This window comes from Symphalangus syndactylus, chromosome 7 (genome assembly GCF_028878055.3).
Source record: "Symphalangus syndactylus isolate Jambi chromosome 7, NHGRI_mSymSyn1-v2.1_pri, whole genome shotgun sequence".
NCBI lineage: Eukaryota > Metazoa > Chordata > Mammalia > Primates > Hylobatidae > Symphalangus > Symphalangus syndactylus.
In genome coordinates, this window is record NC_072429.2 from 10,002,419 (window position 1) to 10,016,304 (window position 13,886).

At 45.6% G+C, this 13,886-nt stretch overlaps 1 protein-coding gene across 24 annotated transcripts in view; it reads left to right on the forward strand.

The window, feature by feature from the left end:
- The window catches only part of ZNF346 (zinc finger protein 346), a 65,965-nt gene that overhangs the window by 29,282 nt on the left and 22,797 nt on the right, over positions 1–13,886 (forward strand). For 6 of the 24 annotated variants that reach the window (XM_055285126.2, XM_063642544.1, XM_055285125.2 and 3 more), the window contains 2 exons: positions 3,083–3,268; positions 13,426–13,519. The exons of 2 other annotated variants lie outside the window; for them this stretch is intronic. In XM_055285126.2, the coding sequence (XP_055141101.1) occupies positions 3,083–3,268; positions 13,426–13,519 (280 nt within the window). 16 more of the 24 variants (XM_063642542.1, XM_055285132.2, XM_063642539.1 and 13 more) reach the window with 10 other exon arrangements.

Sequence of the window (13,886 nt, forward strand, 5' to 3'; positions counted from 1 at the left end):
AAAATCTACATTCATTACAGAAAATTTGGAAAATAGGCCGGGTGCTCACGCCTGTAATTCCAGCACTTTGGGAGGCTGAGGCAGGTGGATCACCTGAGGTCAGGAGTTTGAGACCAGCCTGACCAACATGGAGAAACCCCGTCTCTACTAAAAATACAAAATTAGCTGGGCATGGTGGCGCATGCCTGTAATCCCAGCTACTTCGGAGGCTGAGGCAGGAGAATCGCTTGAACCCCAGAGGCAGAGGTTGCAGTGAGCCAAGATCATGCCATTGCACTCCAGCCTGGGCAACAAGAGCAAAACTCCATCTCAAAAAGAAAAAAAAGAAAGGAAAAGTTGGAAAATAGTGAAACACACTCTACTCTCTGTGCTTTTGATCTTTTTTCCATGCTGTCACCTATGCGTTTGTTGTTGTTCTATAAAATTGAGGACATAAGAAGCAGATTGATGTGTAACTTGTTTTTCTTCTTTTTCTTTTTCTTTTTTTTTTTTTTTTTTTTTTTTTTTGAGACAGAATTTCACTCTTTTTGCCCAGGGTGGAGTGCAATGGCGCAATCTCGGCTTACTGCAGCCTCCGCCCACCGGGTTCAAGCAGTTCTCCTGCCTCAGCCTCCTGAGTAGCTGGGATTACAGTCATGCACTACCACACCCAGCTAATTTTGTATTTTTTTCAGTAGAGACTGAGTTTCACCATGTTGGCCAGGCTGGTCTCAGAACTCCTGAGTCAGATCATCTGCCTGCCTCAACCTCCCAAAGTGCTGGGATTACAGGCACGAGCCATTGTGCCTGGCCTGTAACTTGCTTTTTTTGCACTCAACACCACAAACAGAATATTTTCTCATATTATAAAATATTCTACAACATGTACATTACTTGTTTTTTTTTTTTTTGAGACGGAGTTTCGCTCTTGTTGCCCAGGCTGGAGTGCAATGGTGCGATCTCGGCTCACCGCAACCTCCGCCTCCCAGGTTCAAGCAATTCTCCTACCTCAGCCTCCCGAGTGGCTGGGATTACAGGCATGCACCACAACACCTGGCTAATTTTTTTTGTATTTTTAGTAGAGATGGGGTTTCTCCATGTTGAGGCTGGTCTCGAACTCCCGACCTCAGGTGATCTGCCCACCTCGGCCTCCCAAAGTGCTGGGATTACAGGCGTGAGCCACCACGCCCGGCATACATTACTTTTTTAATGACTTGCTGAAACAAAATCAATGAGCAGAGAAATTGAAATTCCCTATACTAGAAAAACCACTGTGGGAAAGGCCAGCAAATTTCTTCTGGCTTGCCCAAAATCCACAAAACTTCCCCAGTTGAAGTGATACAGGTATGGAAGAGCATCTGAGACATATCATCTGTGAGTCCTGCTGAGCCCCATCCGTCCTCCACCACTGGTGGGGACTTGTGGGCCCCACATTTTTAAAGCAGTAGTTGCTAGGTTGACACCATTTCAGCCACATGGACTTGTTAGTGAGTCGTGGCATCCACTTTATGAGGCAGCAGTGCAGCCTAGAGTCAACATCAAGCCATATGTTGATGCACAAGAGGCTCACATGTATGCCTATACCAGGCTCTGATTAACTGAATTCATTGGCCAGAATCAGGGATGTTTTCTGAAGGTGAAAGTAAGAGCTATAGCCTTCAGGTCTTCTTGCCACACTCTGGCAGCCTGGCATAGCAAAGAGAGCACAGGCTTTAGGATCACAGACCTGACTTCACTCACTAGCTGGGTCACCTTGGGCAAGCCACTTCACTCATCTGAGCCTCAGTTTTTCTGAATAATGTGGCAAAGTGATACCTACCTCATTGGGGTAGTTCTGAGGACCAAAGGAGAAAATACATCTACAAAACACATCACTAAATTTTTTTTGTTTTTTTTTGAGACGGAATTTCGCTCTTGTCACCCAGGCTGGAGTGCAATGGCACAATCTTGGCTCGCTGCAGCCTCCACCTCCGAGGTTGAAGTGATTCTCCTACCTCAGCCTCCCAAGTAGCTGGGATTACAGGCACACACCACCATGCCCAGCTAATTTTTGTATTTTTAGGAGAGACAGGGTTTCACCATGTTGGCCAGGATGGTCTCAATCTGTTGACCTCGTGATCCACCTGCCTTGGCCTCCTGAAGTGCTGGGATTACAGGTGTGAGCAAAACGCATAACTAAATGTTAATGGTCCTCTTTTCTCTCTACTCAGCCTATAATATGCAATGTAGCCTAAAAGGCATCCCTAGTATGGTTACCTTTTCTGAATGACCTTGTGTGAGCTCCAGGAACTCAAGCCTCAATTTCTATATCTGCATTGGTTCCCAGCTCTGCAACTGTATTACTTTAAGGATGAGAATAAAACTCCCAAACTTCGTGTCCCACTTGCTATGAAGTTCTGGGAAATGCTGAGGTATCCCTTCAAGAGTACAAGTATGGGCCGGGCGCAGTGGCTCACGCCTGTAATCCCAGCACTTTGGGAGGCCGAGGCGGGCAGATCACGAGGTCAGGAGATCGAGACCATCCTGGCTAACACGGTGAAACCCCGTCTCTACTAAAAATACAAAAAAATTAGCCAGGCGTGGTGGCGGGCGCCTGTAGTCCCAGCTACTCGGGATGCTGAGGCAGGAGAATGGCGTGAACCCGGGAGGCGGAGCTTGCAGTGAGCCAAGATCATGCCACTGCACTCCAGCCTGGGCGACAGAGCGAGACTCCATCTCAGAAAAAAAAAAAAAGAGTGCAAGTATGCATCTCTAGTCTATTGTAATTTGGCAACTTGATAGGAGAAGTTCAGAGCCTCCTAAGAATATGAGAAACATCAGGATTTGTGGGCTTAAAGTAGTTAAAGCTGCTGAATGAAATAGCCAGTCTTTGGGCTCCCTCAAATCTTCCCAGGTTTCCCAATTAGAGAATGCATTCACGTGTGTGATGCACACAGGCAGTGCCACATCTGCCAGTGGGATTAACTGGTGTCACAGCCCTTTCTATTCAGCATACTCAAAAGCCTGGCACCTTCTGGGTTTTTTCATTGTTTCTGTTTGAACTCTCTCACCGCAGCCCTGTCGAAACGCCTTACAAATCCTTTCCTTGTGGCCTCCACCTTAGCCTTGCACCAGAATAGAGAGATGATAGACCCAGACAAGTTCTGCAGCCTCTGCCATGCAACTTTCAACGACCCTGTCATGGCTCAACAACATTATGTGGGCAAGAAACACAGAAAACAAGAGACCAAGCTCAAACTAATGGCACGCTATGGGCGGCTGGCGGACCCTGCTGTCAGTGACTTTCCAGGTGAGGAGGCCTAGCTCACACCCAGAGCTGGACCAGGGTTTGGCCACTGGGGCTCCCTGGACCAGCCGACGTTGTGCTTTTCCTTCTTAGGTCTTGTAAGTAGGGTTTGCAAACTCAGATGCCTACAGAAGCCAGATGAGAAATTAAAATGAGAGCCAGGAAGGGGATATGGTCAGCTGAAGAATGAATGCCATTCCTACTCCGCTGTTACCATATCTTTCAGGTTTTCTTTTTTTTTTCTTTTTTTTTTTTCGAGACAAAGTCTTGCTCTGTCTCCCAGGTTGGAGTGCAGTGGCGCAATCTCAGCTCACTGCAAGCTCCGCCTCCCGGGCTCATGCCATCCTTCTGCCTCAGGCTCCTGAGTAGCTGGGACTATAGGCGCCTGCCACCATGCCCGGCTAATTTTTTTGTATTTTTAGTAGAGACAGGGTTTCACCGTGTTAGCCAGGATGGTCTCGATCTCTTGACCTCGTGATCCACCCGCCTCGGCCTCCCAAAGTGCTGGGATTACAGGTGTGAGCCACCGCGCCTGGTCCCTCTGATTTTTAAATGTGTAACTAAATTTAAAAATTTTCAAGCCCAGCCAGGCATGGTGGCTTATGCTGTAATCCAAACACTTTGGGATGCCACGATAGGAGGACCACTTGAGCCCAAGAGTTCAAGACCAGCCTGGCCAACATGGTGAGATCCCATCTCTACTAAAAATTTTAAATATTAGCTGGGCATGGTGGTGCATGTCTGTAGTCCCAGCACCTTGGGAAAGCTGAGGTGAGAGGATAACTTGAGCCCAGGAGGTCAAGGCTAAAGTGAGATATGATTGTGCCACTGCATTCCAACCTGAGTGAGAGCGAGAACATGTATCAAAAAAACAATTTTTTTTTTTCTTTGAGACAGAGTCTCACTCTGTCTCCCAGGCTGGAGTACAGTGACACCATCTCACCTCACTGCAACGTCTGCCTCCTGTGTTCAAGTGATTCTTATGCCTCAGCCTCCTGAGTAGCTGGGATTACAGTTATGTGCCACCCTACATGGCTAATTTCCGGCTAACTTTTTTTGTATTTTTAGTAGAGACAAGAGTTTCACCATGTTGGCCAGGTTGGTCTCGAACTCCTGACCTCAAGTGATCCACCCGCCATGGCCTCCCAAAGTGGTGGGATTAGAGGCATTAGCCACTGTGCCCAGCCAAAAAAAAGAACTGTTTTTATACCCTATGTAAGTCAGACCTGTCTGCAAGCCAGATTTGGGCCAAGGACCCTTAGCGGATTAGATCAGAATCTCATATTCTGATAGTTCTTACTTTATACCTCCACAAAGGTGAACCCCCTGCGAGAGAAAAGGTTGCTTCCTATCAGCAGAATTTAGACCCCTACATTAAAGTTTTGCCTCCCCCATTCTTTGGTTGTGGTTATATTAAGGAGATACTGGTACCAAGAAAAACTACTAAAACTATACGTACACATGGTCCCCAACTTCCTATGGTTCAGCTTTATGATTTTTTTCAACTTTACGATAGTGTGAAAGCAACAGATGTTGAATAGAAACTGTACTTCTCTTGCACTGCTAGGCAGCAATTGGTAATAGGTTTATCCAGATGTAATCCCATTGCAAGTCAAGGAACATCTGTAGAGCGAGAGAAAGCATGGAAATCTCCTGACTTGCAGGATCCATTCACCACTCGTTGGTAAAGGATGAATTCCTTGTTTTTACCTTTTTTTTTTTTTTTAAGAGCGTCTCTTGCCGGGTGCAGTGGCTCACGCCTGTAATCCCAACACTTTGGGAGGCCAAGGCAGGTGGATCATGAGGTCAAGAGAGCCAGACCATCCTGGCCAATATGGTGAAACCCCGTCTCTACTAAAAATACAAAAATTAGCTGGACGTGGTGGCACGCGCCTATAGTCCCAGCTACTCAGGAGGCTGAGGCAGGAGAATCACTTGAACCTGGGAGGTGGAGGTTGCAGTGATCCAAGATCGTGCCACTGCACTCCAGCCTGACAACAGAGCAAGACTCCATCTCAAAAAAAAAAAAACAGGGTCTCTGTATGTTGCCTAAACTGGTCATGAACTCTTGGGCTCCAGTCATCCTCCTACCTTGGCCGCCCAGAGTGCTGTGATTACAGGCATGAGCCGTTAAACCCAGCCTGCTTTTATCAAGTATGCATTTAAGTCTTGCCCAAAATATTTGTGTATTTTGGTACTTTTAATGCTGTTTTAAAATGAACATTCCTTAAAGTTGACTGGACCATTTCTAATACATTAAGGGTAATTAAAAAAAGACCTGGAAGAAATTCAGTTTTCATGAATATTATACTGTTAAGAGAGGGAAAAAAATATCTACCTTGATGATAGTTTTTCTTACATGTGTTCTTGTTTGCTATGAATTCATTGGGAGAAAATATTTGCTGCCTTTTTACTGTACATTCCAATTGTATGCTTTAAACATTTAAAAATCTATACATATTTTAACATTTTGTGACATACTAACATGTTTTTAGAATATACTAGTCCATGCCTAATCCATAGGGGATACGTTTCAAAACCCCCCATGGATGCCTGAAATGGTGGATAATACCAAACCCTCTATATACTGTGTTTTTCTCTCTGAGAACCAACATGGCTAAGGCACTAATGAGCAGATAGCGTATACAGTGTGGTAAACAAAGGGATGATTGACATCCTAAACAGGGCAGAATGGGATAGCTTAAGATTTCATCATGCTACTCAGAATAGCCAGCACTTTAAAAACTTAGGAATTGTTTATTTCTGGAATTTTTTTTTTTTTTTTTTTTGAGATAGGGTCTTCTCTGTCACACAGGCTGGAGTGCAGTGCACAACTATGGCTCATTGCAGTCGTGACCTCCCAGACTTAAGCATTCCTCCCACTTCAGCCTCCCAAATTGCTTAACCACAGGCGTGTGCCACCACACCTGGCTACTTTTTTATTTTTTGTAGAGCTAGAGTCTCGCCATGTTGCCCAGGCTGGTCTTGAACTCCTGGGCTCAAGCGATCCACCCACCTCGGGCCTCCCAAAGTGCTGGGATTACAGACATGAGCCACCATGCCCGATCTGGCTATTTTTTATTTTTTTATTTTTCTTTTTTGAGATGGACTTTCGCTCTTGTTACCCAGGCTGGAGTGCAGCGGTGCCATCTCAGCTCACTCGAACCTCCACCTTCCAGTTTCAAGCAATTCTCCTGCCTCAGCCTCCCAAGTACCTGGGATTACAGGTGCCCACCACCATGTCCGGCTAATTTTTTTTTTATTTTTAGTAGAGACAGGGTTTCACCATGTTGGCCAGGCTGGTCTTGAACTCCTGACCTTGTGATCCACACAGCTCAGCCTCCCAAAGTGCTGGGATTACAGGCGTGAGCCACCATGCCTGGCCAGCATTTTTTATTTCATATTTTTGGACTGCAGTTGACCACAGATAACTGAAACCATAGAAAGCAAATCTGCAGATGGTAGGTGGGGTGTGGTGGTGGGGATACTGTAATGATTGCATAGTATAATCTATTACTCCAGAACAGAAACACCTCAAGTGAACTTAACTAATTGAATTTACTTAGATTTCTGGGTAAAAACTGGTTCTATAAATTAAAAAATAGTAAGTTTGGCCGGGCGCGGTGGCTCACGCTTGTAATCCCAGCACTTTGGGAGGCCGAGGTGGGCGGATCCCGAGGTCAGGAGATCGAGACCACGGTGAAACCCCGTCTCTACTAAAAATACAAAAAAATTAGCCGGGTGTGGTGGCGGGCGCCTGTAGTCCCGGCTACTCGGAGAGGCTGAGGCAGGAGAATGGCGTGAACCCTGGAGGCGGAGCTTGCAGTGAGCCGAGATTGCGCCACTACACTCTAGCCTGGGCGACAGAGCGAGACTCCGTCTCAAAAAAAAAAAAAAAAAAAAAAAAAGAAATAGTAGGTTCTTTATGGTAAAGATACCTTTCTGAAAAGTAAAAAATTGTATTGAAATTTTACTAATTTGTGGATTTTGCTACATATTACTATTATATATTACATTTACAAATATGTAGATTTTTTTTTTTTTTTTTTTTTTTGAGACAGAGTCTCACTCTGTCACCCAGGCTGGAGTGCAATGGTGCAATCTTGGCTCACTGCGACCTCTGCGTTCAAGCGATTCTCCTGCCTCAGCCTCCCGAGTAGCTGGGATTATAGACACCCACCACCAAACCCGGCTAATTTTGGTATTTTTAGTAGAGACAGGGTTTCATCATGTTGGCCAGGCTGGTCTCAAACTCCTGACCTCAGGTGATCCACCTGCCTCGGCCTCCCAAAGTGCTGGGATTACAGGCGCGAACCCACCACACTCGGCCCTAATATGTAGATTTTTTTGAGACTTCATATAGCTACCTCTGGAATTTTGGGCACTAAAGGAACTTGAGAAAGTTACTTCATAAATGTGTGGAAACTGGAAATTGACTCTATATCTTTGGTAATAAAGGGGTAATGTCAGTATTTTCAACATCCTGGTGTCCAGTCTAGAAAGACTTGGTAGGAGAAAAATACTAGGCTTTTCCAAAGGTTCTGTTTCTGTTTTCTTAACATAAATTTGGCCTTGTTGAGTCCTTTTTAATTTGAACCACCGAAGTATCTCCCCCTGCCTCAGGAATAACTTACTGATTAAAATCAAAAACTAGGGCCAGGCACAGTGGCTCACGCCTGTAATCCCAGCACTTTAGGAGGCCAAGATAGGTGGTTCACTTGAGGTCGGGAGTTTGAGACCAGCCTGGCCAAGATGGCAAAACCCCGTCTCTACTAAAAATACAAAAATTGGCTGGGTGCGGTGGCTCACACCTGTAATCCCAGCACTTTGAGAGGCCGAGGCAGGCAGATCACCTGAGGTCGGGAGCTGGAGACCAGTCTGACCAACATGGAGAAACCCCGTCTCTATTAAAAATACAAAAATTAGCCAGGCATGGTGGCATGTGCCCATTAATCCCAGCTACTCTGAAGGCTGAGGCACGAGAATCACTTGAACCCAGGAGGAGGAGGTTGCAGTGAGCCGAGATCGTGCCACTGCACTCCAGCCTGGGCAAAAAAGCCAGACTCCATCTCAAAAAAAAAAAAAAATTAGCTGGATGTGGTGGCATGTGCTTGTAGTCCCAGCTACTCAGGAGGCTGAGTCAGGAGAATCTCTTGAACCTGGTTGCAGTGAGCTGAGATCACACCACTGCACTGGGCAACAGAGCAAGACTCCATCTCAAAAAAAAAAAAATCTAAAAAGAATCTAAAAAGTCAGGAAACAACAGGTGCTGGAGAGGATGTGGAGAAATAGGAACACTTTTACACTGTTAGTGGGACTGTAAACTAGTTCAACCATTGTGGAAGACAGTGTGGCGATTCCTCAAGGATCTAGAACTAGAAATACCATTTGACCCAGCCATCCCATTACTGGGTATATACCCAAAGGATTATAAATCATGCTGCTATAAAGACACATGTATGTTTACAGCGGCACTATTCACAATAGCAAAGACTTGGAACCAACCCAAATGTCCAACAACGATAGACTGGATTAAGAAAATGTGGCACATACACACCATGGAATACTATGCAGCCATAAAAAAGGATGAGTTCATGTCCTTTGTAGGGACATGGATGAAGCTGGAAACCATCATTCTGAGCAAACTATCGCAAGGACAGAAAACCAAACACTGCATGTTCTCACTCACAGGTGGGAATTGAACAATGAGAACATTTGGATACAGAGTGGGGAACATCACACACCCAGGCCTGTCATGGGGTTGGGGGAGGGGGGAGGGATAGCATTAGGAGATATACCTAATGTAAATGATGAGTTAATGGGTGCAGCACACCAACATGGTACATGTATACGTATGTAACAAACCTGCACGTTGTGCACATGTACCCTAGAACTTAAAAGTATAATAAAATAAATAATAAAAATAAAAAAATTATTACTGAATGGAATATTCATTTTATGCTAGTTATTTCGAGTTTTTAAATACATAGAGGAACGTATTATAGAAAGACCTCTGTGGCTGGGTGTGATGGCTCACGCCTGTAATCTCAGCACTTTGGGAGGCCGAGGCGGGTGGATCACCTGAGGTCAGGAGTTCGAGACCAGCCTGGCCAACCTGGTGAAACCCGAAACCCCGTCTCCACTAAAAATACGAAAAATTAACCGGGTGTGGTGGTGGGCACCTGTAATCCCAGCAGGAGAATCACTTGAACCCGGGAGGCGGAGGTTGCAGTGAACTGAGATCGCACCATTGCACTCCACCCTGGGTGACAAGAGTGAAACTCTGTCTCAAAAAAAAAAAAAAAAGACCTGTGTCTCTTTTTCAAGTTTTGTTTTTTCTCTTTTTTTTGGTCCTTATGTAGAACAAATAAAGACTCTAAAACTAAGTTGTATATTATCAATTAGAGATGCAGGTGGCAATCAAGCCAAATAACATGACTTTAAAATCCGGTGTTCTCAGCCGGGCACAGTGGCTCACACCTGTAATCCCAGCACTTTGGGAGGCTGAGGTGGGTGGATCATTTGAGGTTAGGAGTTCAACACCAGCCTGGTCAACATGGCAAAACCCTGTCTCTACTAAAAATACAAAAAAATTAGCCGGGCGTGGTGGCATGCATCTGTAATCCCAGCTACTCAGGATGCTGAGGCAGGAGAATCACTTGAGCCTGGGCGGCGGAGATTGTGGTGAGCCAAGATTGTGCCACTGCACTCCAGTCTGGGCGACGGGGTGAGACCCTGTCGCAAAAAAAAAAAAAAAGAAAAATCAGGTGTTCTACACCTTCACTCTGAGGTCATAGATTTTCTTATTTATTTATTTATTTATTTATTGAGACAGAGTTTCGCTCTTATTTCCCAGGCTGGAGTGCAATGGCGCGATCTCGGCTTACCGCAACCTCCACCTCCTGGGTTCAAGCAATTCTCCTGCCTCAGCCTCCCGAGTAGCTGGGATTATAGGCATGCGCCACCACGGCTGGCTAATTTTGTATTTTTAGTAGAGATGGAGTTTCACCATGTTGGCCATGCTGGTCTCAGACTCCTGACCTCAGGTGATGTGGCCGCCTCGGCCTACCAAATTGCTGGGATTACAGGCATGAGCCACCATGCCCAGCCTGAGGTCATAGATTTTCAAGAGGACTTGGATTTGAAGAATATCGATAGTTTTTTTATTAAAAAGAAAAAAAAATAGCTGGGCGCAGTGGCTCATGCCTGTAATCCCAGCACTTTGGGAGGCTGAGGCAGGTGGATCACCTGAGGTCAGAAGTTCGACACCAGCCTCAACATGGAGAAACCCCGTCTCTCCTAAAAATACAAAATTAGCCAGGCGTAGTGGTGCATGCCTGTAATCTCAGCTACTTGGGAGGCTGAGGCAGGAGAATTGCTTGAACCTGGGAGGCGGAGGTTGCAGTGAGGCGAGATCTTGCCATTGCACTCCAGCCTGGGCAACAAAAGCGAAACTCTGTCTCAAAAAAAAAAATAAAATAAAATAAAATAAAATAACTAGGCAGAGAGGCAGGGGTATTAGATCCCCTTTTGATAGGAATATATACATTATAATTTTAATCTCCACACATTCCTATAAATAGATATGATGTCGACCACTTTACAAATAAAGAGGTTGAGACCCAGAGTGAATGGTTCAAGCTCATACAGCTGATAAGACCTTGATGTTAATAAATGTTGATATCACTTTGGGTCTTTAGCTCTGTGTGGCTGCAAACCTTACAGTCCTTCCACGTGCCTCCAGCTCTCAGCATACTTGGCAGGAGGCTCTCCAAGTGTAGGATGTCTAGCAGAGGCACTGAGCCCCACTCTGTCCCCCTTCTTACAGAGGTGGGCTGTTGACCTAGAATATGCAGGCAATGACTTCAGCTAACAAGGATTCTACCTTAGCAAAGAATTTAGGTGTTTGTTTTTGTAGAGACAGGGTTTCACCATGTTGGCTAGGCTGGTGTGGAACTCCTGGCCTCAAGTGATCCACCCGCCTCGCCCTCCCAAAGTGCTGGGATTACAGGCATGAGCCACCATGCCCGGTCTATTTAGGTTTGTTAACAGCTTGACTTCTCCCTGCTGGCTTCATTCAAGGCCATTCATTCATTTAGTTCATTCATTTAGTCAAGTCATCTAACACTTACTGATAGGTGTTATAGTCCAGGGCTTGGGCTAGGTGCTCTCACATTTAATTACCTGATGTAATCCTGACAATAACTGTTGAACAACTTTGATTATCCCCATTTTACAGATGAGGATATTAAAACCAGAAAGGTGAAGTGATTGCCCAGGGTTCCACACTAAAGAGTGGCAGAGCCAGAGCCCACATTGAAACCCAATGTAGTTCTGTGTTGGATCCAGAGAATAGTTCCTGAGGGTCCCTGACAAGTGTCTCATGGCAAGTATGGATCTACTGTAAGATTACCCAGGGTATCCAAATCCCACTGGGGGCAAATGCATCATCTACCACGCAGATCAAATAAGCCTTAGAGTGGTTTTATACTCCAGGCTTGTGTTTCTCTCATATTTACCCTAGAAGGCCAGAACTAAAACCTACATAGCATTCAGGCAAATCCTTCTTGCCCCCAGAGCATTGAATGTCCCCTCCAGGTTACTGAAATCCTCCTCTGCTTCACCCCATTACTTTCCCTAATTTGGGTCTTGTCTCCCACTCAGTAGAGCTGCTTTCTGAGCCTCATGCTGGTCCCCCAGTTTCTTCAGCTTTTATATACAGGACAAGTTTTCGGGTCTTACTAAATTCATATATAGTCAATAAGTATTTACTGGACTTTTACCTAATATGTGCCAGGCATTGTGGTATATATGTAGTAAATAAAACAGGTATTGTCTGTTTTCTTATGGAGCTTACAGTCTAGCAGAGAAGACAGGCATTGAGCAAATAGTTACAACTGTGACAAACTTTAGAAAAAAAGACAAATGCAAGACTGTGGGCACATAAAATGAGAGGAGATAAGATGGGGGAGCAGGGATCAAGAAAGGCACCCCAGAGGACAAGTAGGATAGTATGGGACATAGTGATGCAGAGGAAATGAGCAGGTGTCCACGCATAACTTTGTGGGTCATGTTAGGGAGGTGGGCCTTTACCCTAAGAGCACTGGGAAGCCGTTGCCAGTTTGAGCTTTATGGGCAGATCATCCTGGTTCCAATGTGAAGAGGTTTGGAGCCTGGGCAACATGGCAAAACCCCATCTCTACAAAAAAAAGAAAATACAAAAATTACCCAGGTGTGGCTGGGCACGGTGGCTCACACCTGTAATTCCAGCACTTGAGGAGGTCCAGGTGGGTGGATCACGAGGTCAGGAGTTCAAGACCAGCCTGGCCAACATGGTGAAACCCCATCTCTACTAAAAATAAAAAAATTAGCCGGGCACGGTGGTGCGCGCCTGTAATCCCAGCTACTCAGGAGGCTGAGGCAGGAGAATCCCTCAAACCCGGATGGCAGAGGTTGCAATGAGCCGAGATCGTGCCACTGCACTCCAGCCTGGCCACAGAGCGAGACTCCGTCTCAAAAAAAAAAAAAAAAAAAAAGAAAGAAAGAAAAGCTAAGGATCAGAAGAAAGGAAGGGATCTAACTAAGATCACCTGAAAGCAGAACCAGCAGTTCAGTTCCCTATTCTGGCTCCTCACTCACTACCAGACCATGTGGGAAAAGCCACTTTGTCATTGGAGCAGCCCTGGTAAAGTGAGACAGGGTCTGTGATTCCCAGGGTAGAAAGACAGATTGATTTTCATAACCAACATTCTCATTAATTACTGTTACTGCAAGCCCTAGGAGAGTGGCACCTTCCCAGAGATCTCTCAGTGAAGGGCATCCTTAATGAGGCCACTTAGCACAGTCAAGGTAGAAAAGACAGACCAAATGTCACCTCTTTGTTCTGTCATTCTTTTATCACTCAGCAGACAGCTAGTCTGGGCCAGGCTCTATGCTGGGACGAGGGACACAGGAATGAGGATCTTCCCAACCCCAGGAAGCACATAGGCACACAGTCTGTGCCTCCTGAGCACTGTGGCCTCTGGGTTCTCATCAGGGCCAGCAACCTCGCCTCGCCTCACCTGTCCATCCTTAGAAGGGCATTTGTACACTCTGAAAAGCATCGGTCTTCAGGTTCCTTCTTTCTGGATTACTAAGATCTTGATTTTGATGTGTTTCAGCTGGAAAGGGCTACCCCTGCAAAACATGTAAGATAGTGCTGAACTCCATAGAACAGTACCAAGCTCATGTCAGCGGCTTCAAACACAAGAACCAGTAAGTAACCATTTTTTGAAATTCTAGGATCCATAGCAGGAGCTCAGGACTTCTGCATCAGAACAAAGCCAGGTAGTTCTCGGCTGAAATGGAATCCTGGCAGCCTTTTTTCAGTGAACAGAAGATGAATCATGTAACAGGAACAAGTGTCTCCTCTATATGTATTTCTCCACCAACTTCTGCCCAGCCTTTGGACCTGTTGGGCTGAAGGGTTTAATAGAGAAGCATACATGATTTCCTTGGTGGAACCCTAAGAGCACCTGGCTTTCCTAGTCTGTAGCACTCTGACTGGGGAAGTGCTTTTCCACTGGCCTGGAGACCCTCTCCTTTGCTGGCAGGAGTTCCCTCTGTAGGTCATTATCAAATA